The following is a 27235-nucleotide window of genomic DNA, read 5'->3' as shown; positions in this document are numbered from 1 at the left end:
ATGTATTAATTTACCCAATCGCATGTCTCTCCAACAGTCTCTGAACTGGTATGGTTAACTTCCCAAGAAAGCGCTTGATGATCGGACGACTCTTGGCAAATTTGTCTTTAACCTCAATTTCCAGGACATCTGTTAGAAGTGCAACAAAAGAATATTTCTGGAAGGAAAGAACATATTTGACACCATATCAATACACCTTTATTCAGAAAGTATGTACATAATTACTACTAGCGTGCAGTGAACTCTGAAAGCAATGATTGATGACAGCAGTTTCCATATTGCAAAATAACATCAACATAATTTATAAAGCACTGTATCTTTGTGTATGTAAATAGCCTCTCCAGAAACCCTTACCCTTTTACTGTTCCTTGAAAAATAATTGCTCAGTAAGAAATTGCACTAGATAAAAGCACTTTCATGGTCTACATCAGAAAGGAGAAAGCAATGTATCCTAGTGCTTGCTTCGATTTGGTTAGCAGAAAGCAAGAAGATAAGGTATCCTTGCTGTACTCTACGAGGTTACAGAAGAGTAGCCAGGTCAACACAGGAGGAAGGAGGAAAGTGTCTCACTCTAGGCTGTGCTTAGTGAACTTCCCTTCCAACACCATGCTTTGCATTTTTTTTTTTCAGGCATGACAGGAAGTCAAAAGGGCAATGTGTACGCAGTATTTTCAGGAGCACTGTAACTAAAGAAGGAGAATTTTCTATAGATTTTTGCCCCAAAGTTCACAAATCTTCTCAGCAAGTTCCAACAGAACCTTTTTCTGCACTTGGGGCCTTTAAATGACATGATACTAATTTATAAAAGGTTTCTTGATGTCTGGTAAGATCATTCTTCCACCTTTCCCTATAAGGGAACACCATCATAGTTACTCTCTTCAGACTAGCATCAATTTTCAGGCAGTTTATGAATACTTCATCTTTGAGATCTGTGCTGCTCTGTCAAGTCTGCCTGATGATGTCCAAAAGATTCAAAAATTGTACAGGGCAAATATATGAGCAGGCATGTTGGCAGACACACACACGTACACACAGTGTGATAACAAATTCCCTTAAGAAAGCAAGCTTAGGAACTGAAAATTTTTATTTTTCTTCTAGATTGTAAGATATTTCAAACAAACAAACAAAAAGGTATGGTATAACCTACTCAGAAAAGCCAGGGTCATCTAGTTATACCTTTACTATCTGCCATCTTTAAGACCTCTCAGCAAATCACAGTACGATGCCCAATACACATCTGGCTAGATAGCTAAAGGTGTATTGAACAAGGAACAAAAGAAGGAACAACTCTTCAGTTCAGCTGTAGACATCAGCTAAATATATTCAAAACCAGCAATTAAACTGGGTCAGGATTAAAAACACTTCCTCATGCTAGGCAACTGTTGGAGCTGGGTTCCTGCGATAAACAGAACTTAAAGATTTGTCACTGTCAGTTTGCTATAAAATTGCAAATTATTTTGCAGAAAGGAGTAGATGTAAAACAGGATCCATTCTGCACCACTAGGACAGCATATGTAATGGGATCATAAGCTGCTGTCGTCAGAGCATTGCTACAGGGAAGATAACAGCAGCTAAAGCAAGCTGATACAATGCGTGCACCAGGGAACATCATCACTTTTCTAGTAAGCTTCGAAACCAGGGAGAACTGGAGGAGTAAAAAGGGGAAAAATAAGAGTAGATTTTCTTTCTATCTACTAGATAGATGGATGGACAGACAGAAAGATGAAGAATCAATTTAGAGATTAGAACTCTGATTTTTTTTTTAAGATTTTAAGACTTCCACACATCTACAGTCTTTCCCACAACCAAGCACCCCTAAGCAGTGCTAATGCTGGCCCTTCTCTGTTCTGTTTTACTGCTTGTTTGGTTTGATTGTGATTTGTGGGAACATTTTCCAAAGCCCACTGAATTTTCCAGTTTTCCTAAAGAACACATTAACAATCATCAAGCACAGTACAGGCATCTGCTCATTAGAAAACAGGCACAGATCAAGAATGCTGCTCGCCGGTCCTGAAAGCGTTATGGACTTATGTCAGTATTTGCACCTTGTTTCCCACATAAACATTTATTTTCAAAAACACAGCCTGGCTCTTCTGTGCTCAAAGACAGTTGTGGGACTGAGTTCCTTCTCCGAGACCTGCACAGCTTACCCAATATAAACACATCTAGAAAACTGGCTTCTGCCAAAATGCCTTTTTTTCCCTCTTGCTGAGTGGTGCTGTAATGCCTCCCTGGGCTTTCCTTCTTACAGCAGTGCATACAGAGGCTACACCAAAGAGCATCCCCTCTGCCTGACAAAACTGAAAGCTTGCCACCTGCTATGCACAATAAGAATATCATTTCCAAATGAACAGTTGCAATCACTGAGCATAAATGCTCACTTACTGTACCTTTTCTTAAAGAGTCCTCTCACAACATATAATCCATTTTAATTAATTTATTTTTGCAATTTCAAGAAATCTACAGGGCTGTTGAGCAAGTTCAACTCTTGTTAGCAGAGAAGGGAATGAAAACCTCACAGCAGTGCATCTTCAATACACAGCTTAAATACGTAGATGATAGCTGTTTCTATCCAACAACAGGGTTCCTAAAATTACTACAATTTCTGTGTCAGTTTAAATAACTAGCTATAAAATAAGCTCACAGCCTTCAGAGAGTAAGGACTAATGCATAAAGAGAAAATACGAGCCTGGTACACGGCATCAGCTGGCAGACAGCTCTGAAAACGGATACATTACCTCTCTGTGCCAAACAGGATTAGTTGTGTTACTGATGATAGTCGACCTTCTTTCCTGGCCATGATGAGCAAATGTAGGAAACGTACTTTTCTTGCCTGGCTGAATGGACATCTTTAGATAAGGATCAGGGTTGAAGAACATGCCTTTTTTAAGTCCAACTGCTCTAATATCTATAAAGCAAAACAAGAAGGAAGGAAAAAGGAATTGAGTAAATTAAAGCTAGTTCACAAAGTAGTGCATTCCTAAAATATTACGCAGGAAATCAGTTCACCATAAACTACTAAATAAAGCAACTTAAAATTACTCATATGTTAACTGGATCCAGCGTACAGAACATACTTAAAGCAGGAAGTCAAGTGTTTTCCCAAGAGACTATAGGAAAGAAAGGTATAAACATCCTCATTTACATTTTAGCCTCCAGCCATTTGTAAAACAAAAAGGATGAACTTCTAGCTCACCTACAAACGTTTTTCTCAGTATGTAAGGTATTTCCACTCTTAAAAAGAAAAAACAAAAAACACAAAAAAAAGGTCACACAGTACTTGCTCCGTTTCTGGGTAAGGGGAAGGGACTAATATAAAAAACTGTATGGGACGTAATATAGTGAACTCACGCTTTCCCAAAGTTGAGACTTTGATAAATGTAATTTCAAATACTCATTACCAGGGCTGCTCTGGACTATGATGTACACTTTCTCCCAACTTAGAAGAAGATACCCTATTCACATAAAAGGAGGCAAAGTTTTCTGAAAATGCTTCTTTCTTCCTAGGGAAGCCTCAGTACTGCAGCCCTTGCGACTTGCAACAATAATTTCCTCAGGTGCATATTCTCATGCCTAAGGACTTTAATGATAGCACAAGCTTAAAAAACAACAAAAAGAGGTATTTTTTATATAACATTAGATTTTAAACTTAACTGTAAATTATTTCTCTGTTTAGGTTTGCTGAAGCATGAGATTTTTGTGTCTTTCTTCATTAGGTACTCCAATATGCTGCATGCAGACTTCATGACTCTAATGCAACTGGCACGTACATACTTAGATAAGCAGTTTATACATGCAGGCAAAATTCACTGCGCTAAAATGAAATGCCCCACCTGTGGATTCAGTAAAAAAAAAAATCCTACCCAATGTTCAAAATTAAGCCACACAGTAGAAATACTATGAAATAAAGGGTAATTGCCTTTAAAAGCAACAACTTTGCATGTGCACGTGAGCAACCAAAAAAATGTTCTGGGAAATACGTTACAGACCTATCAGTCAATACACCTTTCAAAATTAATTTAGGGGACTCCTCTGGCTGAGTCACAACCTTCCATTAAACACAACAGATTTTTCAGAATTCACAAAACAATTATTTTTATAGTACCCTATGTGAGTCTATACAACCTATCAGCTCTATCCCAGATACCTGCTGAAAGACCGTTTCAAAAAGTGGGGGTTTTTTCTGCTCTACTCCTACAATCTCTAAATGTTTTCATTGTCAGCTCTTCAAGATTCAGAAGCAAATTTTTTCTGTCTTTGCTCAAGCTGAATATGCGTTAGTCTCACACAAGACTTCCCATGGAATAATGTGCTAATCAAAACAAGTGAAGCTGGTAGACTGTACCCCTACAGCTATTTTGCTGTAGTGACAGCTTAGCTCTCTTACAAGTAAAGATTTTTTTCCTTTCTAAACCACCATTTGCAGCCATTGCTTTTTTACTGCTTCAACGTGATGGAACCAGCTTGCATTTTATTTAGTGGCTAAGTTCTCCACTCTTCAGTCTGACAGAAACTGTCCTTTGTGCAAACTGGAAATTTCTCCAAATTTTTCGTGCTGGGATCCATCACATCCATTTCTTTCACTCCTGGAGATTCATGATTCTGCCTTGTTTTCAACAAACAGAAGTTCTAAAGAAATGACATCTTTCAAGCCACTAGAGTGTGCTCCTACAGAGGCTAATGAAGAAAAGTGTTCCATCTTTGATGTTACTTAAAACAGCGATTATTTTTTTTAACAGTAATTTGTAAAACACAGAGTAGTGTTGTTCTTTACCTGATAGGGTAAAGCTGACTAACTTCCTAGAGTGCTGGGCTCCAGAAGCACCTTCATCCACACCTTCTACTCCCATCTGAAGAGGAGAAAAAAAATGAAATATATCACAGAAGTTTTCATCTGCTTTGTACATGCTTGAGGATGATAATGCAACTGTAAGGTAGCATGCAGGGGAAGAATCTGGCCAACTACTGTCTATTACCACAGACAGGCAGAGCTACAGCATTTGTTTCTAGGAAAATATCTATTATTTATGCCACACAGTGTTAATACACCAGTACTTGGAATCTTCCAAACAGAACATGTATAGGCTAATACACATGCAGACACTATTAGTCAGAGAAAAGGAGACTGTATTTTCTTACAGGTTTCCCTTTTGTAGAGTAAAATCAACAGTGTGGATTGGTTATGCATACCAAAGCACTGAGCTGGCCAGTGACAGCATGTGTAACTTTTGTCACCTTCCACAAATAGATAATTTACCGCACAACAAAAAAAGCAAAGAGATCAAAGAGAGACTAACAAAAGCCTTCAGATCTATGAACAAAAGCTCCTTTTAAACAGAAAAAGTGCACCAGATATCTAAATATGGATGTGGTCTAAAAGCTTATGCTTCACAGATTTTTCAGGTTTGGTTTCTACTGAAAACCCTCATTAGGTAAAGCACTACTTCAAAATAAGAAGTTTCTCTTGTGTTAATGTCTTATTAATGTCTAGCTCTTTCAACTAGCAGAAGAATTTGTCTTTCAGGACAGGGGTGTGCATCCACCTGAATAATCTACCATGCAGACATCAGTGGAGCTATCTTTGAAGTCAAATGGTTCTCCAGATAGGTGCTGCACTCACTCCCTGGCAGAAGAGGTGACACAGCCTCATGAATAAGCTTGAGCCAAACACAGCGCTGGGGATTAATACTAGTGATAGAACAGAAAGTCATCTCATCTATCGAGCAACAACAAAAATAACATGAATAAAAACTCGCACACCTATGTGTGTGGATGAAGTATGTAAACCAGTTTTGAGCAGCTGAACAGGTGTTTGAAGTTACTGGATTGATAAACGATTCTGGAGCTGTGGTAGCCATGAGGAACCTGCTTTGATTAACCAGAAACGAAATAATTCCTTTTTATATTGCTTCAAGCTATTTAATATCATTAGCTTTCAAATGTTTCCTAGAACGATCAGCAAGCACACTGGAAATTTCATCGGAATTAGCAAACACACAGAATTTCTCCCGTTGCAAAACAGGAATACTTCATATGTGACAAGCAGTCAAAGAGAGTGATGAAGAAATAGCAATGACGTTGATACCTGACATCCCCATGGGCCTCAGCGGTCTTGTGAGGGAACACGCCGTGCCAGCAAGCGCCGCCGCTCACCAGTCAGCCCATTCCCCTCCCTCACGGCTGGCTTCACGATGCAGCCCCATCCTCAGGGCAAGACATTTCTCACCAGAGTGCTCAAAACTGTCCCTTTCCCACCCAGCATGACACCAATACGCCAGTGACTTTATGTGGACACGTAAGCAGGGACAGCTTGTAGTAAAATTATGAGGGCATCAAAAGCAATGGGTTAATTCCAGCTGAATCAGTGTCCCCTCATCTACAGACAGAGATTCCCTGGAAGCAGCAAGGGGTGCATCCCCCTGGGATGGTGACGCTGCCCAGGCAAGGCCGGAGGAACGCCATGTATTCCAGTTTACGCTTTTGGGCTTATTCTAACATGCAGCTTATTCATCAACAAAAAGGCCTTCCTCATTGTATACCTGTTTTCCTGCTACACCACCGACTCTGTTGTTTACACTGCTAATCACTACTTCATTTTATAGAAAATAGGATTTGCCCACAATTCAGCTACAATAAAATGAATTGTAACAGTGTTCCCTAGCACTTCCATGGTTTCGCTATATAGCCTTTTCCTGTTCCATTATGACCTGAACAGCAATTTCAATTTTTCTGTGCCAAGTACAAAATTTCATCCCATCATACATGCTTAGCCTTTGTAGTGCAAAAATCTAATCTCATCTGGTGTAATGCAGTGTTTCTGAATGCTAGATCAGGCTTCGTATTTCCACTAGTTCAAATGAACACAACAGAATGTTAGTTGCTTATCTAAAAATGATGGACTGAAATGCCTGGTGTGGTATGCCATCAGTATGTGGAAAACCAGGAACATGTCTCCCACCAAACCACGTAAAGCGAAAATGCAGAATGATCCAAGTAAGCAAGTAATTTATTGCAGCTTAAAAAACGGGAGCGGGCATGCCATGATTCTCTTACCATTTCCACGAACAAGCATTTCTGTAACAACAGACGTGACCAGTGCCAAGACAACAAAGTATTCTCTTCTGCACAGTGCTTAAGCTCCACACCAAAACCATGAAAATGGTGTGAGGTATTAACATTTAACAATAGGTATAGTTACACATACCTAACCCAATACGGTATTTTTAGGAAGTCTCATCTGAGCTGTCATATGACATTCTCATCAAGGAAACTAACAGCTCACTACTACTGAAGTCTGTACTGTTAGAGCAAACAAAAATGTTTATATAAAATTACACCTTCTAGCAGGTGTGTAACCCAGGACCCTGCATTACCTTTCAAAGGAAAGAAATTTAAATAGTGACAGCTGGTTAATCCCTCAAGATTGACCAATGGCTCTGAAAGACAGGTCTTCAGGTAGCTACCAAGTAAATAAATGCATATTCAAAGACAGAAGTTCAGACGTCCTTTTGCACAATGAACCTCAAAAATATTGGTGGATAGTATGACAAGGCCAAGAAAACACACAAGTTCACGTGGTTTCTCCACCAATAAAATCATTCCTATTCTCAGTAATGATACAGTGCAGCACATAGCCCATTTTAAGGGTTATTTTAAGAAACATTTTTTCCTTTGTTCAAAATCAGGCTACCTTACTGTCTTGAATTTATAAATTGATATTAAAGACCGTGGCTGTCAAGCTCATCAACTGCAACGCATTTTCTTCTGTAAAATATCAAGAGTCCATATGCCTGCTGCGAAACAATATTATTCAATTAAATGATGCTATCACTTAGGCCTGTAATTCTAAGAGAAAGGAAAAACATTTGGTATAATGAGATATAAAGTCTAGTACAGCACATATAGTATCCTATAGCCATAGAATGCATTTGTATATAATATACAATGCTGAAAAAGTGCAGGATTGGAATAAAAGCTATTCAGTCTGAGTAACTTATGTATCTTCAACATCGCAGTTGTCAGGACACCATCCTGACAGATGTGATCTTAAATATTTGGAAGCTAATATCAATGAATCAAATGCACTGTGAAACTTCATGTCAACTGAAGAGCTAGCCTGTTAGACAAATTACTTCGATCAAAAGCACCTGGATACAAGTTTGGAAGGCTCTTCTTCCACTACTTACTTAAATAACTAAAAAAAAACCTCTAAAACTTGTAGTGTTTCAAAAGAACAAGTCTCGTAATGAAAGCATAGTAAGGTAACAATAATCCTCAATAGTCACAGAATTACTAAATTTCAATGGTATATGAACACTCAAAAAATTCAGTAATTTTTGCAAGAGCAGAGTTTTGTCCAGTTTCATTTTTATACTAACAATTGCTATCTCAGCAATAATTTCATTTTTAATATGAACAAATAAGAAGAAATGGAGGCTTTTGATAAGGATTCTATTTCAGTTATATAAGCAGTGTGAAAAATTTCTATTATGGTATTAAATTACAGCAAATTGTAAGCCTCAAAATTGAAAGCAAGCAAAATCAAATTCTTAGCATAAAAAATTTAAGTTAAGCTCAGTGAATTTTTACTGTTATTTTATCAAGAACAACACAAAGCCATGAAAAGCATTTCCCAATTTTGGTGATTTTTGTCAGACAATATGAATTTTTGCAAAAAATTGCACTCAATGGTAAAACTAGGATACTTACATTGATAGGTTTGTCTCACAGTTAATATTATGATCTTATATAAATACATTGAACAAATAGGCTAAGCTTACCATCACAGCAGGGTTTTTCACAGTGATACATGGAGTAGTAGCTCGGAGGGCTCCACTAACACCATGGTAGTATTTAAAACAGATCTTTATTTCGGCTGAAAACAAAACAAAAATCGCATTAAACCCTTCATGACTGACCCTAGGCAAAAGAGAGACAATGAAAGGAACACATGCATATGGGGAGTCATAGTTCACTTCTGTTCACGGAGTCCGAGTCTGAGCAGTTAACTGGTATGTCTTCACTGTAAAAGCACACAGTAACTGTAACTGAAATGTATTTTTCTCTCAACCTGTAGAAAAATGGAAACCTGTCTCAAAGAAGGCCTGAGTAGAGGTTTTAGCTAAAGAGCTGGTAAATGCTGCCTTTTTTTTTTTTTAATTCTAACTAGATTTCTACTCAGTCAGTAAAAAACAACAGCTCGTTTTTCCCAGTTCTTGCAGTGAGATGTCCATGGTCACTATTGGGTAAGAAAGGTCTAAGTATTCGCAAGCCACTGTTCACACAAAGCCACTTTTGTAAGTTTTGTAAGGATCCAGAGGGAAGGAAATGAGATCAGTATTGATCTCTAAAGACAAGTCCATTTCAACATAATAGGGTCAATGAGAATTATTATTTTCCAGCAGATTTTTAAGTTGCAAATAAAAAAAAAAATTACACATATGTTCTATTCTTAGAGTCTTTAATCATATGAAAACAAAGACCTCTCTCTACAGCCTTATATACATAGGTGGATTTCAAACCACCTATGAAAATGTTTAAAAGTACTACATCTTGTATTGACTCCTGTAGATCCCAACTAATAAGATTTCCCTTTCTGTGTGACCTTTCAAAGTTTTTACTATCATTGAGTATGCCAAACAAAAAATACCCCCGATGCTGGTAAAATAAAACACAGACACAACTTGAGAATGAGATAAAATACCATAAACTCTTAAAGTTTGGGCATTAGCCCTACAGGTATTCTGACATTCTGGTAGGAGTGGAGATGTTAGTATGGCTGAACATGGTGGAAAGCTAACAATATGCTGTTCAGTGTACTCCTGAAAACTCATTCTGTACAAGTAGGATCCATCATTCAGTGATCTGTCTTCAGAAATACTTCAACAGGAAATTAAGCATAGAGAGCAGCTGGTTATCTCCTCTTTGTGTGTTGGGTCCTTCTGTTACTTAACAGACAAAAAAAGTAACTTACCTAATTCTGCAGCTTGTATTTCTGCTACTATTTCAATATAATCAGCTATGAAAAAGGCTTACCGAGACATTTGCTACTAGGATGATTCCTGTCAGACTTGGAAGAAGTTGCATGACGCATATCTGACTGAAACTTGAAGCGCTTTATATTGGAACATGGGAAAAGTAAAGGTTGCACCGTGTTTCTAGTCCCACTGAATAAAGTTTTGTTTGCTAAACTGCATTTACTGCAAACAAAAGAGTATTATGTTTAACAAGGCCTGACCTCCACTGTTGTTCCTCTGCATTCTTCCAACCCAGCAGAACAGCTATAATTATGGCTACCCTTGATCCTGTGGGATTTTCCCCTATTTGGAACAATATCTCTGTTTTCCTTCTCTGTTGGGATAACTCTTCTGTGTGAGGTTGATGAGGGTTTACCTCTGGGTACAAAAATGGCCACAAGCAGGCAGAAATTACAGCAGCCAGTTCAGACAGACCAGAGGATGTGGATGAAAGTCTTGGCAGTTCAATTCCTTTGACTTGGTTTAACAGTCTGTCGGTAGTCCCAAAGTACAAAAGTACAATGCTTTGTATAAGGTTTTGAGACACATACGGCATGATTCCTTGAGGGCTGAGGTATTTCATCACTGCAAGATAAAATACCCACTTATCCCTACTCAGAAGGATCAGAAATCCATCCCGCAAGCCTGCTCAGCCAGAAAGGATTATTTATTTATTTATTTTTAAATTTGCTGCAGTTATGGGTCAACACTTATCTACTACCTTCCTCCCAGAACAAAGAGGAGGCACCTCAGAACTACCCTTCAAAGGGAAACGTCTGGCTGACAGTGCCTCCAGGGACTTACGAGGTGGAGGAGCTGCTGATCCCGCTTCCTCCTCCTCACAGCTGAGGTCACACACACAGCCAAAACACGCTCTATTTACCATAAGCTTTACAGCAAAATTCAAAATGCAGACAGGATTTCTAATCACCTACAAAGGCTTATCAGACCCAAAAATTAAGGGTCAGGACCTGCAGGTTTTTCCTAAACTAAGCAATTCTATTGACCTACCAACAATGCTTATATCCAAATGGACACACAAGAATTTCTAGCTCACATAAAACTGGAGTTTCAGCACTTGCGGAAGTTGGCAGGATATATACCTCTCCACACTGCAAAATGCACACATTAAGTAACCAGGACTCAAGTCCTGAGCATCTCTTAATCACACTGTGAACATACTATGACTACATGACAGTATGGTAAGACAGCTAACTATTCCACCAAGACTCTACTTTCCAGCTACATTGCCCAGCTTTACTGCAACCCAAACTTTATTTTTCAGAAAGTTTCTGGAGCTGCTGTTTCTTCAGTCTGTTGTCACTGACTACCTTCTCTCAATTCATCACTTCCAAAAAGAACCTAGCAACACAAAGGTTATCAGCTGCTGCTTCTATCCACTGACAGTCCATAACGTGATGGTGGACAGAAGTTTGCTATATATTCTCACTACACTGACATGTACATTCCCCTAAAGGCTGAAATGCAATGCTATGAGCTTTGCATCCTCAGATTTCTTTCTCTCAACGACTTCTACAAGCATACAGTACTTTTAAATACCTGTATGTAGCTGGTGATAGAAGAAAACAACGTTTGATTCAAGAAATAGACCTGATGATCCTTTTCATATAAAATAAAAATTAAAAAAAAAAATCTTCAGGACTACTTGTTAGAAATAATTAGAAAAAGCAGAGCACTTAAAAACATGACATGGGGACTTTTTCTCCCAGTTCCCAACAGAAGCAGCATTGATTTATTTTGCGCTTTACACAGCACTACATGGAGGAACAGCAGACCTGCTCTTAGCATTGTCTCAACAGGATTAACACAAGAGAAGCTGTGCTTAAAATTCAGCACAAAATTGAAAAATGGCCTACCCATCACATGCATGCAGATGTTGCCAAAATGAATAGCAGTTTGCAAGACTGGATCTTGTACATAGCAAGAAAACAATCCCTTCATAGGACCAGAGACAGCTAAGTAATTTTTTTCGTGGCTAATAATGCTAGAAACTGCAGTTAAGAGTAGAAGAAATCTCAGAGGAACCCTGTCAGTTCAAAACAGCTGAGGATCTAGTTTTTTGACATTTCTTGTACTGTATTATCAAAAAAATGTTGATTAGAATAGTTTTTTCTTGATGACTGATGGATTCCTGAGCTCCAGGTAAATTGAAAATAGGTATCATCTGTGGCTGTTCCTGATAGAACACATCTCAGCCTACTACCTATAACTAAGGCCCCATAAATACACAGACCTCTCCAAAAACAGTAAGTTCGATTATCTGCAAAAAAGTTGAGTTCAATAACCTATTCATACACAGGCTTCCTCTGAATTGTTCCATACTATAAACTGCACAATAGCATGTGTTACCTACAGAGTTTTCCCAGTTTCTTTAATTTCTCCTGCCACCTTGCTTTCATGTGTTTCGTTTAGGGGAAAACTTGCACTTCTCTTTTTCTTTCCTACTATTTCTTCCCTCAACAAGTTAATTAGCCAGCTTTGTATGTGATCTGTAATGAAAAAGTTAATAGCAGTAAATCCAGCATGGGAAAGACACCTGTACCTGACCACACGATTATCTGCTGTCTCATTAAAGAAAAATATGACATTTCAGAACAAAAAAGTACTTTCATTCATGGGGGAAAAAAATTACTGTACCTAGCTCTGTGTTCTTGATACCACACACACCCCATTGTCATTGACATTCCTCCAGACATCACACAGACTGCAAGAAATTCTTTCTTCATTTAAAAATAAGACACAAATGAAATTGGGGTATCTAAGATTCTTTAAAAGTTATCACACAGGCATATAAAAAGTGATATATATGTTAATTAATCTCAACACTCCATAAAACCATAATCCCCCTTCTTTAAAAGCCAATAGCTATTATCATTTTATAACCATAGTTTTATAGCTCAGGTCCATTACATAAAAATATTGGAATTAACAAAGGTTTCTGGGACTCAAACATTGACATTTGAATTTCAAAGAACTCCTGCATGAAATTATAGCATTGTACTTCCCTCTACGGACCATACACTCTTGCCTCTTTAATAATAAAGAGATCATCTTACACCAAATAATAACTTGCTTTTAAAACATCACTAATTTCCCAAAGTCCCCCACTTTAACTACCTTTTTACTGCCTTTAGTACTTTAACTTTGCCCATCAAAAAACTGCTTTAGGATAGAAAGATACTCACAATACATAAACACTTGAACATAATTCTAGAAGAATGCAATCTTTCCAGGAGACTGATAATTCAGGAAAAGAAATGTGTTCACTGTAAGAACACATTGCTCCAGGTATACCCTAGTCAAATGAAATGCCGATATTAGAGCTGGAATCATTCCACACTCCATTGAGAAGGGATGGGCAGAGACACCTCCAAAAGACAAGTCAAATCCTAGTTGGGTTATAACAGTCTGTGGAGGTAAACAGTGCTCCTGGTTAACTGTATGGCAACTGCACAGCAGCTAATACTTCTGGACACCACAGCTAGGTGCCGGTAGTTACTTGGGCTGCAGATATAAGCATACGCCTTCCAACATTCAATGAGGAAAAAGGTGACATCACAAACTCATTTGAAAAATATGAAAGCATGTTCTGCGAAACTTACTTAAGAAAACTTTGTCACTAGAACAAATTAAGTCACTCGCATTCAGGCTTTACAAAGCTATAAAGGGAGATGCAATCTAGGGAAAAGGCACTGGGTTAAACCCTAATTTTTCCCAGCTGAACCCAAATACCTCATAGACAACCGCAGGAATTTAGAAGTGTTCTGCACATCCTGCCAGTTGAATTTGTTTTCCTTAGCATGAGAGTTCAGTGAACACAATCGTCTTGTTCGGACATTTAGCATTCTATTCTCTGCATGACTTTAACCATGTACCTTTTCAATTACTTCCTACTGGGAACAGCACAGCATAGCAAACACAGCAGCAGGACACAAGTGCCAAAGTGGCTTCCTCCAGGTACTTGCAGTCTCTCTCAGCAGGTATATCACAGAATTTATTTTACAGAAGGAATGATAACTCCCCCCCCCCCAAAAAAAACTATAAAGTAACTTAAGCAGACTTACAGAAAGCTTTTTAGATCAACTAGGATCAATAACAGAAAATGTTTATGTCCCAGTGGTCTCTCCATCTAACCTGCTTCAAAGGAAACTGCTTGGACAAGTGGTTGTTCAGGTAACAGTGCCTACCTATCCCTACCAGCCCCGCTCACTTTGCTGTCACACTGAAACATTCTTATTTACAGTCACGAGCATTGCCTATTATATTCCAGTTTGGCAAAGCATTTAATTATAATCTAACCTTTAAAACAAAATGCTGGGGGTATTATGTGCTTAAGGAAGTCAACAAGGCTTGCCACAAATGTAAAAAATAGAAGGTCTGATCCTGTTTCAGTTATCTGTGATACTCAAAAATAGCTGTTAAAAGACAACAGATATAAATAGCAGAAGAATAATAGAAGTATTTCTAACTCTGTGAATGTGTTTATAAATAGGATAGGGACAATAACCATGAGTCCCCAGACAAACCACTGAAAGGGTGCTGGCTGCAGGGCGCTACAATTCCAGTACAATTCCATGTGAGAAAACCATGACCTTTATAGAATTTAATTTCAACGGTCAAAAATCATAAAGACTGTATACAAAGTAATGAACTATGTTGATAGAACATTCATTAACATTGATCATTTTGATCAAAACCGCAAAAAAATACTAAAATGTGCTCGTATCTCTAGTAACATTAACTCTTTGCTACAGCAGCCCTTAAAAGCTAAACCACATCAAGTTCAATTATTAAACTGAGGTTTTTTCCCTTCAGTATCTATTAGCTTTTTTAACAAAAAGGGAGCTGGGAGTCTGCTCTGCTAGCTAGAGTATGGCAGTTTCAGTCTCAATACACTATTTTTGCAAAAGTTGTAATTTCATAGAAATAGGGACTGAATATAGAGAACTCCACACAAAACCTCATTTGTAACATGATAGCAGTGTAATGCAAACACATATTACCACGTTTTCTGAATATATCTCATTGTCTACTCATGCCACAAACATGAGATTTTAAGCACAAAACAGACAGCATCTGTGCAGTCACTGCATCTGAGTATCGCAGTGTGGCGTCCGAAGTAATTTAACCACAATATCCCAAAGGTGATTTGAAAATGATTGCTGTGACAGGACTGGCAGTCTCTGGATGAATCCCAACAGCTGCACTATGGATTACTGCCCAAGACGTAAAGCCACGGCATCAGTAAAGAAAATATATGCAAATCAATATATTTCTGTTCTACTCACAGTAATGACTATGACATCAAATGTTATAAATAACAACAAAGACATTACACTACAGGTAAAGTAGGTGAAGGTGTTTCTTGTGGATACTGTAATTAATACTCATGGGACCAAAGCTGTAACTTATAAATACAAGTCCAATACAGTCTCAAAGGATGCTCTCGGCATATGCCTGTACTAATAAACCAGGCAGGATCATTGCTGGGACTCAAGTGCAAGCGCATGACCATCCATACCACTGAATGGTGAGCATGCATCCTTGACACAGGGGGAAGGGTTGGCTGCATGGGTGCAAGTCACGCTGTGCCACTTGCTCCCAGCAGCAGAAAACAGCCCTGACCTGTTGTACCCACTAGAACAAGTACAGCTTTTAGCTTCTGGGGACTTTGCATATGGAAGTGCATAAGCACCAGTTAACCTGTTGTGTGACAGTGACTGTACTATACTGAATCTCCTCCCATGGCACCTCCGACATGACCTGTCCTTCCCCATATTGCAGAAAACTGACTTAGAAGCCACAGTTAGAAATGACTGGCAGCTTTTAGCAACTAGTCTTCATAAAACTTAAGCTTCCTTTCACACGCTTTTTCTATCACCAGCCTTTCTATGGATCATTTTACTCCATCTTTCTGCTAGCTCTGTTCTCCATAAGGAACACCATCATCTCTGTTCCACCACGATGCCCCAAAGGGAGACCCTGCCATCCCAAGCTCACAGACTGCTACACCCAGAGAAACACTCCGCCATCTAAAAATCACTCCTGGGGCAATTGCAGCCTCTCTTGCACCAGAGACTAAAGGTCCTGATGTACTTAAGGACCTGAACTGCCTGATGCCATCCCAATACCAGATAACCATATGAAATGTGAAAGCATTAAGCTGTGTTGCACCTTCACACTATTGCCACCACCTGTTCAGAATAATACTCCTTGCACTTGTTCTTTCCTTTCACAGGAGGATGAAAACTGTTTGTTGAGCTGCAGCCACATTTAGCAACCCTTCTGTAGTTTACACAGCAAACAACTTGAGGGAGCCATCTAGTGAGTCATTGTTTTCCTTCCCCCACATTTTAGCAAGCCTCAAAGCAGGATGTTTTAAAGCCACCTCTACTACGTAAGGAAACAGCATCTCAGGCATACTGATGCTCAGATTCACCTTCTTGAATCTGTAAAATGACTGAGTTCCCTTTCATGCTTACATGGCACTTTTGCTGCTTCCCCAGGGGAAAGAGAGAAGAACACCTGCCTCCATACTGGTTGGTTCTGCAGTTCAGAGCCACTCACTTTGTCTCGAGATGACAGCTTAAGGACACCAGCTGTTTGTGATGGCAAGCTGGACTTGGTACTTTGCAAGTAATACTCTTCCCCCCTTCCTCAGCCACTCCCCTCAGAGGCTGCTTGTATTTCTGGAATACTTTAAGTTCATTTCTCATTATTTCACTGTTGATTCCTTTGATTCTCCCTTCTCAGTATAGAGTCTACAGAATTTTTTGTGTTGATTTTTGTCTAAAGGAAGTGAGAGGTTTTTTTCATCATTCCTGTTTTGCTAATTTTGGATGCTTTGGGGGGAATTAATGTCTGGTTTTAGTATGAAGATGATGAGACTCTCCCTGCCCTTTCTGCAGGTTGCTTGATCTGAATAGAGCAGATGGCAAACTATGCCTTTACATGTTACTTGTTTGGGAAATAGGAGATACTGAATCCATAGGGAGGGATTTTAAAAGGAATAAATGGAATGACTGGAAAATTGATTTACAAGACTGAGGATACATAGTCATACAAAACTCAGAAAAATGCTTATGCAAAGCCTACCTTTAAACATAAGCATAAATTCCACAGACCTCAGTGAAACTATTAATAAGTTTACAATTATGCTTATGGAAAAACAGCTTCCCAAATTAAGGCATAAGATGCTTTTCTTAAAAGACAGAAATCTAAGGATTGCGGAAGGAATCTGAGGCCCAATCCAGCTGACTTCCACTGATTAACATTAACACAATTAAAATGGAAATACTCCTTCTGCGTGAGATTCATTTGCATATGGCTTGTTAGCGATGCTGTCATGCTCTGCACTTCACCCTACAGAGATGTTACATTACTGGTGAAAAGATATGTAAAGTCCCTAAGCTCTGACACTGCTACAGAAAAAACACAACTATAGTCTTTGGGGTAATGTGCACACTGACTGATCTCAACTCATCATTCAACATTAGTAACTTCTGTACCTTTTCTTGCCAAAATGAGAGACAACTGCAGGCCAGTTTTGACTGTAAATCTGAAAGGATTACTGCAGTTATTTAGCGTAATTCTGTTAATAAACGTCATCAGTCCTCATTGCCAGAGCTGGTTCAAGGCTTCTCAGGCTTGCAGCAAACATCCCCCTCCACTCCTTGTGTATAGATAGAGCAGGGAGCCTGCCAATCACATAGGTATAGCAGGATGTAGGCAGTGGCAATTAAGCACTGTCTGTGCGCCAAACATGAAACAGCTCCAAGCCAGAAAACCCTGCAGTGACATAAGCCCAGCTCTAACTCAGTTACATACCTAGCTTATCATCAGCCTGCTGGAGCCCCTCTACACATCAGAGCATGAGCAATAGCTAGAGGACTGGGTCAACAGTAATGTCGTCAAGTGAAAGAGGGAGACTTGCAAGTCTCTGCCCCAGGAGTGGAGCGACCCCGTGCATCACCATGGCCTCTGAACAGACTGGCAAAGCTGCAGCCCTGCTGAAAACAAACTGGGCTCAAGTTGAATATGAGCCAGCGCATGCTCTCATCGTAAATACAACAAACCACCTCACAAGCTGCGTTAGAAGGTGCGTGGCCAGCAGATAGATGGAAGTTACTGTCCCCCTCTCCTTGGTACTGGTGAGGAATACTGTGCCTAATTTTGGGTCCCTAGGTTCAAGAGCATGGAGAAAATGGAGAGGGGACAGCAGAGGGCTACAAAGATGGTTGGGAAGGGGAGGCTGAAGGAGCTGGCCTTGTTTAGTCTGGTGAAGAGGAGGTTAAGGCAAGACAAATATTATAAACTCAACTCTTTCTAGTTCCATCAGAAGATTTTAAAAGGGGCAACAGCCCCAAAGGTAAGCTTTGGCCATTCAGGTTTGATGCCAGAGAAATATTTTTAGCTGGAACAATACTGCAGCACTGGAAAAGGTTACCTACAGCATATATGAAATCTCTGTCCTTGAACTTTTTCAATACTGTGCTTTACAAACCACAGCTGACCAGGTTTGGTCCTAGTGTTGGTCCCAGTTAAAACGGAAGGTTGGATACAGCCAGCATTCCTATGCTGTAATTAGTCTCCAGCTGAGTTTAGATTGATCCATTTACACATTTTGTCCATGCTGGTCCCCCAGACATTGTTGCTTCTTATTGGAGCTGCTGCTTCAAAAATTCAGGGACATTGCTGCTGAATCTGGGATTGTTCTCCACTTGCTCCTTTCCTTCCTAAAGAAGCATGGTCAAGTTGCTAATGGTCTGCTGCATGTCATTACTGTGAGGAGTAAATATGATTAACCCCTAATACTATGACCTGTATCTGATATATTCTGCCTCTTCACAAAGATATTTCTAAACACAAGAAATCTACAACTGTAGAGTTCTTTCCAAAATTTGGAAAATAATAGCAGATAAAAGCATCAGAGATACACTTCAATAATCAGGCACATATTTACTGGGGATGTTAGCCTCCTCATTTGCCCCTCCCTCTTTCTCCCTTGCTATGACAGTGGCATCACATGCAGTGCTACACTAAGAGTACAAATTATATCAGCACCATGGCAGAAGAAAGAAGCTAACAGGAGCTAAGTTCATCTCTGTGGCTGGCACAGGCTGGGCAGTAACAATGTCTGCAGAGCATGATGAGAACCCTGACAGCACAGCTCTTCCCACACCCAGCCTGGTGCGGCACCGCAGAGGCAGTAGCTGGTTGTACCTGAACTGCACAGCCACCTGCTGCATTTGCCTGAGATGTGACTTGGTGATCTGAGGAATAAAAAAGAAAGAAAGAAGGAGAAAGAAAAAAAAAAAAAAAAAAAAAAGCAGCTGCCTGTAGTTGCATCAGAGTTGTTTTGCCACCGATAAGCTGTAAGAAGCAGCTTGCGGAGCAAACATGGTCACGTATCTGTGGAGCCTTCTAGTTTAAAAAGTGGAATCAGAAAAAAGTGCAATTTTTGGCCTCTCACTAGCAACACAAGTGTCACTGGTGACATATTTATCTGCCATACTGTGTGCTATACCAACATATGCTCATAAACATTCCTTTTTACAGTTCTCAGCTGTTGCCTAATTGCTTGTCTCTTGTTCATTGTATGGCAGCAAAACTGTTCATTAGTAAAGCTAACCACAACCAAAGAACATACATCCTGCACTCTATCAGTTGGTTGCGATGTGCAGTTTGTTGCAAAGTGCAAAGTCAGTTGCAGCTGATTTTAAGTCACAACTACTAGTTCTTGAAGCATTAGCCTAGGTTACTCACATGAACTAAAAATGTTGTTCAAGAGCCTCTGCTCCATACATTACAGGGCAACAAATAACCAGCTTAAAGATACAGACAAACATCCTTGAAGTCAAACTGCCCATACTGGCAACAATACTGATAGAGCAGATGTACAAGGCAATGAACTCTTCTAACATATATTTTAATCTGCTTTAATATACCACTGTCTTTGGGACCAGGAAAGTTAATTATCTTGATCTTTATTATTTTCTTGATCTTTATCTTCAGTTCAATCATTTTTTCCTGTAATGAACTCCTGAAAATTAATTTAATTTTATCCTAGTAAAGCTTCTTTTGTTTGTTAAAGAAACATGCTGTGTAACACACTGGGTAACTTGGCAAGATTCAATGATGAGTTCTAGAAATAAGAAGTTTTAATGATTATTTATAGTACAGGGTATACAACACCTCTTGAAATACACGTATTGCTGTTACATCAGTTAATTAGAATAAAAATTTCTGCCAAGACCTACAGTTAGCAGCATTGCAGTGTACAGTGAAGTAACAGAGTGGGAGTTTTGGGTTTTTTGTTGTTTTTTTTTTTAATTTATGAAGGAAGATTCATTGCTGTGACGCTGAACAGGTGGTACAGAAGCTCACAGCTCTTTTGGGACTGATTGCCACTTTGATGCTTAGCATATCAGAGTTTCCAGCAAGCTCACACACAACCTCCTAGGATTAGAACATCAATTTCTTTAGGGGATCATATACTTTAGATGGTAAGATAGGTCCTTTTCATCAAAAAGCAAAAAACAAAAGGACATAATTAAAAAAAAAAAAAAAAGCACAGAGCAGGGTGGCTTAGCTTCTTATAAATCCTGGTCACCTAAGGGAGTGGCATAGCTCTCTGATTTGAAGCTTGGCTACCAATACTCCTTACGGAGTTCAACTGAAGACTTTTTCTTCCAGTCACATAGAGACTCTCAACATTTCAAAATTGCCTAGTGGATTTCCCAACACAACAAAACTTCAGCTGAGAAATCCTGATGCAACTGGACAGGGGGCTGGCACTTCCTAGAGACGAATCTAACCTTCATACTAACAAACATTAGCAAGCACTACTAGCTTACTACCTTTTCCTTTGTGTGCATTTACCATTAATGTTTGTCCAGCTGAAATGTTAAATTTCTTGGGAAAAGACTTCATCTTTCAATGCATATATACTATATGACATTGCACAAGGCAATTTCTTTGTCCCTTAAAGTGAAGCATACTGTCTACGAACATCCCTAGAATACAAAGGTACATCTAAGTATAATGCCATTTTTATAATGTCCAGCAAATGCACTGGAAAATGCTGCCCATTAGAGCAATACAATCAATTCCTTTGGTTTATCAGAGGGATTGATGAAATGGGTATCAAATGCCATTCTGTTGACTTGCCTTGACACAAAGGCATGCTTGCCTTTGGATATGCACTGGATAAACAGATACTCACATTCCATAAAATAGGGGCCAGGTTCAATTCGCCATACAATTTGTCCTTTTTGCGTGCCAGTCACTCCCCGATTCTTGGAATCCCAGAAATTGGCTGGAGAGTTCTCATCTGAAAGAGGAAAAGAAAAAAAAAAAATTTCGTCAAGTAGTATTTATAATAGTAGTTTTCTTGGTTTTCTGTTTCAAAAGGCCCAGATACAAAAAATTATTTGTGTTAAAAACAAATTTAAAAATAATCAAACTAACTGGCAAAAGATAAATGGCTTCTCTTTTACACTTGATAGTTAGATCAATTTATGCAGAGTGAGCAGACATACATACAGCCAAAGTAAATATATGGTTTCCTGTAAGAGGTGACCTGCCAAGGTATAGTATTAAATTCCAAAAGTTCCGTAACTCAGAGAGGCTATTGGGAGTGTATAGCTGATTGAAACTTCATCACAGAGTTACCACACTGTTTTAGATGGTGGTCCTGCTCTGTGATGTGAAAAATCTAGCATTCATTCCCTAGCTAGGAAGTAAGGAATTGCAACTAGAGGTATCAAGACTTACTTCAGTTTTTAATATATTCCTGTGTTTTAGAAACCAGCGAGAATATTTTTATACATACACCAGAAAACCTGACACTTTCAGTTTCCTCACAGGTACAGTATTATTCCCTATCAGTGAAGTCTAGTTAGAGGCTCAAAGCAAAGAACTGTCACTTAGTAAGTCAGAGATACAAATGAGAGATTCAGCAAAATACATTCAAAAGAGAACGGAGAAACAAGTAGTAAGTATCTGCAGATCAGATCAGCAATATCAGTATTTTCCCCTCTTGAACCAAGCTTTTTGTCCTAACAGTAACAAACACAGGTCTTGGGGTTTGCTTTTATTTACCAGCCTGTATTCAGTCACCCAGAACACTGTACGAATGAAAGAAAACCAGAGTGAGAAGCTGTTGGGAAGGGCACAAAGATTAGTTACGATGACCCAGAGGAAGCTGACATAAATCCAACTTAACTCTTTTGTACAGGAAGTTCTTTGGAAGTATGCATCATAACATTTTACAAGTGCATTTAGGCAGCAATTTCTTAATTAGACAATTACACATGTGACCTCAAATACAACATCCTAATTCTTTCCAGTGGTACTTGATACTCCGTAGTCTTAAATCTATTTTTTTTTTAAATATCCTGTTTGTTAAATATCCACACTTGAGTGCAATCTGCAATCTTAAAAAGACTTCACTAAGAACTTAGTCTACTGTGGCTTTGTTCATGAAACTCCTATCCATTCAAGCATGCTTTCTTTGTACTTTGGTAGGAACTCCCACATAAATAAGATTGCAGAATTGTCACCTACATTTTCGAAATCCGTATGCTATTTATGAAAGAATAATAAACAATGCAGCTTTGTTACTTTTATCTTAAAAATAGAAACTTACACTAAAACTTCTCTTTCTCCTTTTCATTCTGACTGCTCATCTCAGTGTACGCACAATAAGTATGGAATCACGATTAGTGCTGCTATACATTCACATCCCACCAAAGTAACATGCAAAGCATTACCAGACACACGCTGGACTTCCGTGACTGCTCAGGAGAAAGTTACAAACCCTGTCCGCAACCTGGAAGAGCTCTGGAGAGTCAAGAGGTGGCCATGGCAAGCTACTGATGTTTTTATGCCTTCAGGCATGGGCGACACAGAGAAATTTTAGAAAGCTGTCATCTGAACACCTCAACATCATGACAAGTTTACAATAGTTTCATAATTATCTCAGTGATCACAAGAAGGGACAGGAGGGTTCTCCTAACACCTGTGATCCTCAAGCATATAATACCCTCAGGCTTAACTTTTCATGTGGAATCAACATGATAGCACCTAAACTGCATACACCATGAAGTTGGGCACACAGGCAGTAAAAACTTAAAACACGCATACTTATTCTTCATCACAGCGCAAAACTTTCAGAGTAAACTAAGCTGTATCTCACCCATGTGTTTCTTTTTTGTTTCAAAGCTATATGAAGAGGAACTCTGAAAGTACACCCTGTAAATCATCTCATGGGCCTCAAAAAACCCCAGAAATCTCTGTATGTGGTTTGCAGTGACAAATAACCAAAATAATACACTGTTGACTTATTCATGACACTTTTTAATGTGCCTTCCTAACCCAAGGCCCCACTACTATCTTCCACAGACAGATCTCTGGGAAGCCATGAGATGTAGCTTAACTTCTAGCAACTCTACACTAGTGCCTATTTTGGTCCACCATACAAGCTTGGTTATCCAAACAATCGCTTCCAAAAGCAAGCAGATTCTTTAAATATTCCACAGTTATCTGAAACACAGATAGTTTAAAATTATTCAGTGTTTTCATTACATCTAGGTAAATAAAGATGTATTGTATGACAAAACCCCACCTCCCCTAATGTTCTGGTTCTTCTGAATTTCTGTATTTAATCAACCAGAAAAGAGTCTGTTCATCATTCTAAGCAGAAGAACAGATATTTGGTATATTATAACCATAAACATGAAAATTTTTATTCTTATCTTGTTCAGCAAATCAAGGAACTCTGAAGCAATGAGATACACCTTTAACAGTGAGATTTCCAACATTAAGGCACAAGCAATTGTTCTTTGTTTTTTAAAATCAGTAGCTAAATAAAGTCAATGGTAATTTTTACAGGGATACTGATGAACTTTAGAAAAGGTCCTACATGAACTGAGTCTCAAATTCTGAGTCGACAGTTACAAGAAAGCAGAACATTTTCTTACACCTTATTTAATAAAATCCAACATTTAAGAAAGTGCCTGGATTTTCAGTCTTTTCATGAAGGAATGGTCTCCTCTGCAGCAATGAAGACTAAATCATTGATACTCTGCCCACAGGCATGCTGCCATTGCAACAGAATGTGGGGGAGACAGAGGGATGAAAAATGCTGACAGACCACTGCCTGTCAGCAATCAACTCAAATTACAGAATTTATTTTGGACAGCTTTGATTTTCTTCTGAAACAGATTTTTTTTTTTTCTACTTTTATGATGTTATTCACATAGGGGGAAAAAATAACATTACTAATGCATATAGAAAAATAACTTTAAACCTCAGCTTATGGATTTAAAAAAAAGAAACTGAACAGGGAAAAAAAAAATCAAATAGCATGAAAACATTAAAGTACACAATATTGCCAAAATTTACTTATCAACAGTGCAATAAAAAAGTTCAACAGTGATAGTCTCAGCAATATTCAGCTGTGAAAAAAAAGTGTTTGAAAGCACAAAAAGCAGTATCAGAATTACCACTACCTCATCTGTCTTCTTCCCCAAAACATATATATGTATGTACATGTGTATGTACATGCACACACACACACTATATACATATATATATATTCCATAGAGAACTTAAATTCTAAGAAGTTCTAGTCCCCTTTTGGCACATAATTGTTGCTGTTTGCGAAACTGGCGGCTGTTCCAGAATCTGGGCCAAAGACTAGATATAAATATCCCTTCCCAGAGCATAAAATATGCAACAAAATACTGTCTTACTGCATTGGTACCTTGTCCAGCAAGCCTACACTTCTGAAAGAAATAAAACAATGCAAGATGCACAGTATCTCTCTCTTAATTCTTAGACACAAAATATTACGGAAAGTAACTTACTTCTCAGAGCTGCAACCCCTTCACAAATCAGCATCTGTAAGACATGTTCTACAATGAAAAGTGGGTAGTCATATATGTATCACTGTGTAGAACTTCACACTGACTAGTGCTCCTTGAAATCACTGTAAAGCAAATGTGTTCTGAGTAATAACGTTTTCTTTATTTAACTGCTAAGCAATCAGCCAAACCTGGTATTAAGAACTGAACTCATTTTTTCTACTTTCAGGCTTCACCATCATTACAACACCGTTTAAGGTAAGTTAGATACCAACGGCATCTGTAATACCCACAGCTTGTGCTCTCCATGTCAGCATTGTAGTTCTCCTCCTGTGTCCACAGCTCTGCCCTGACGTGACAGTGAATGGGATGCAGCTCCCTCTGGCATGTGTCAGTTCGGTACAGCTATCTTATGTGAAAAGCAATATGGAAGTACTGGATAAATGGATCAACAGTGCAATGAAAGAAGGTACCGTTTTTACAGAATTAGTTTTCACAATACAATGATGCCCATAAAAGAGTAAGAGCCATAAGAAGCTCCAGTATGCCCACGCCTTTTCTGTACTGGGAGCCCAGAACTGGACACAGCACTGAGATGTGTCTCACCAGTGCTAAGTATAGGGGAAGGACCACTTCCCTCACCCTGCTGGCTAAGGTTCTTCCTAATGCAGCCCAGGATGCCAGTGGGTGGCCTGGGCACACTGTTTGCTCTTGTTCAACTTGCTGACCACCAGGACCTCCAGGTCTTTTTCTGCAAAGCCGATTTCCAGATGCTCGGCCGCCAGCCTGTCCCAGTGTCAGGCGTTATTCCTCCCCAGGGGCAGGACTTGGCATTGCCCTTTGAACTTCGTGACATTCCTGTTTACCCATTTCTCCACCCCGTCTGAATGGCAGCACAATATCTGGTTTATCAACCGCTACTCGCAGTTTTGCATGAGGATGTTATAGGAGTGTTGAAAGCCCTGCTAAGCCAGTATGTGACATCAGGAGTCAGGAGGCTTCTGTGGCGTTCATGTTTTGTTCTTTGTGTCTTACCGCTTTCACTATTTCTGTCTTAGGAAAAAGGATAAACTACCTGAAATCCATCACCCTACAGAGTCATCTTGCATAGCTTATATCAATAAATAAATAAGATACAGTCTTTTATAAGACAGTTAAAAACCAAGAACTGCTACCAATTCATATCTGACACAAACCTTATAGTCCCAGTGCACAGACTGGTCATATGCAAACCAATGCTCATCTTCCGGTCCCAGTTTCTGTGGTCAGTAGTGCTAGGTTATGTGATAAAAGGCTTGTCTCCATGAATACAAAGGAATTTTATTCTTCAAATACCAAAACATTATAGAAGTCAGTCACAAACTCCTAGTGTGGAAACATCACGGATTGCTTACTACATAGGAAAAAATTTAAAAGTTCCCTATAGCAATCTAAGAGCTTCAAACTTTTGGATACTGATCTCTTTTCTGTAACACATTTACAAAGATGCTTATAGGCAGAGCTCAGAGAGAAGGTGATGCTTAACAGATTCCGAATGTCGCTGAATGGTTTTAATTATACACAAGTTTACAATTTTCACCTTTCACTACCACATATGGGTATTCTAATTCACAGCTCTTGGAAAAATCCATGCAGCTTAGCTCAGAAAATATCAATCATATTGGTAACACCATTGTATCCCTGCATAATTCTGTTACCCTCATTTGGGATTTACATCCCAATCTCCATTTTCTCATCCCTTTCTGGAAGATGTTTTACGCAAAAATCTTTTAAAGTGTTTGTATTGTTTACTCTTGATTTAAAATTTTACATTGAGTTCAAGTTGTCAAAATGCTGACTTCCTTAGCATTTATAGTTAATTTTAATAAATTCTTCGTCACTGAAGATGATGCGTGAGATGTCTCCAATTATTAAGAGGGGTGTTTGTACTCAGGCCAGGGAAGCTTATAAAGCATCAATCTAAATGTTATTTCTCTTGTCAAGTGTTCTCTTACAGTAAGTATCAGAGGAGCTGGAAAGCTGGCAGATAGCAAGGCTACACAGAGTTTTGTTTCAAGCTGAGATTTGTGGATCTGCCATCAGTTTCTCTCATAAGCATACTAGTGAGAATGGTCATCCTCTATTTTACTCTGTCATTTCCCTCAGTCTTTACAAGTAACAGGTTTGTAGTTAATCTGCATCGGAGGTTATTTCTGAACTCAATTTTGAGCCAACCATCAGGAGAGCTCTAGGATGGCATTCCAATGTAAAACAGAAATCCAATTTACATGAATTTTAGTGCACAACTTCCAAAACCTCAGTCCTTGTGCCAGTAAGTGCACTCCGCTTTTT

The 27235-nt window shown here is 38.9% G+C and overlaps 1 protein-coding gene across 2 annotated transcripts in view; it reads right to left on the bottom strand.

The window, feature by feature from the left end:
• HECW2 (HECT, C2 and WW domain containing E3 ubiquitin protein ligase 2) overlaps positions 1 to 27235 on the bottom strand; it is a 178727-nt gene that overhangs the window by 60462 nt on the left and 91030 nt on the right. For both annotated transcript variants that reach the window (XM_069781853.1, XM_069781854.1), the window contains 5 exons: positions 21262 to 21369; positions 8781 to 8875; positions 4775 to 4850; positions 2739 to 2908; positions 15 to 157 (listed from right to left, as the gene is read on the bottom strand). In XM_069781853.1, the coding sequence (XP_069637954.1) occupies positions 15 to 157; positions 2739 to 2908; positions 4775 to 4850; positions 8781 to 8875; positions 21262 to 21369 (592 nt within the window). The remainder of the gene's footprint in view (positions 1 to 14; positions 158 to 2738; positions 2909 to 4774; positions 4851 to 8780; positions 8876 to 21261; positions 21370 to 27235) is intronic.

The sequence above is a fragment of the Haliaeetus albicilla genome, chromosome 4 (genome assembly GCF_947461875.1).
Source record: "Haliaeetus albicilla chromosome 4, bHalAlb1.1, whole genome shotgun sequence".
Classification (NCBI taxonomy): Eukaryota; Metazoa; Chordata; class Aves; order Accipitriformes; family Accipitridae; genus Haliaeetus; species Haliaeetus albicilla.
The sequence above is the reverse complement of the archived record's forward strand: the minus strand, read 5'-3'. Positions and strand labels throughout refer to the sequence as shown.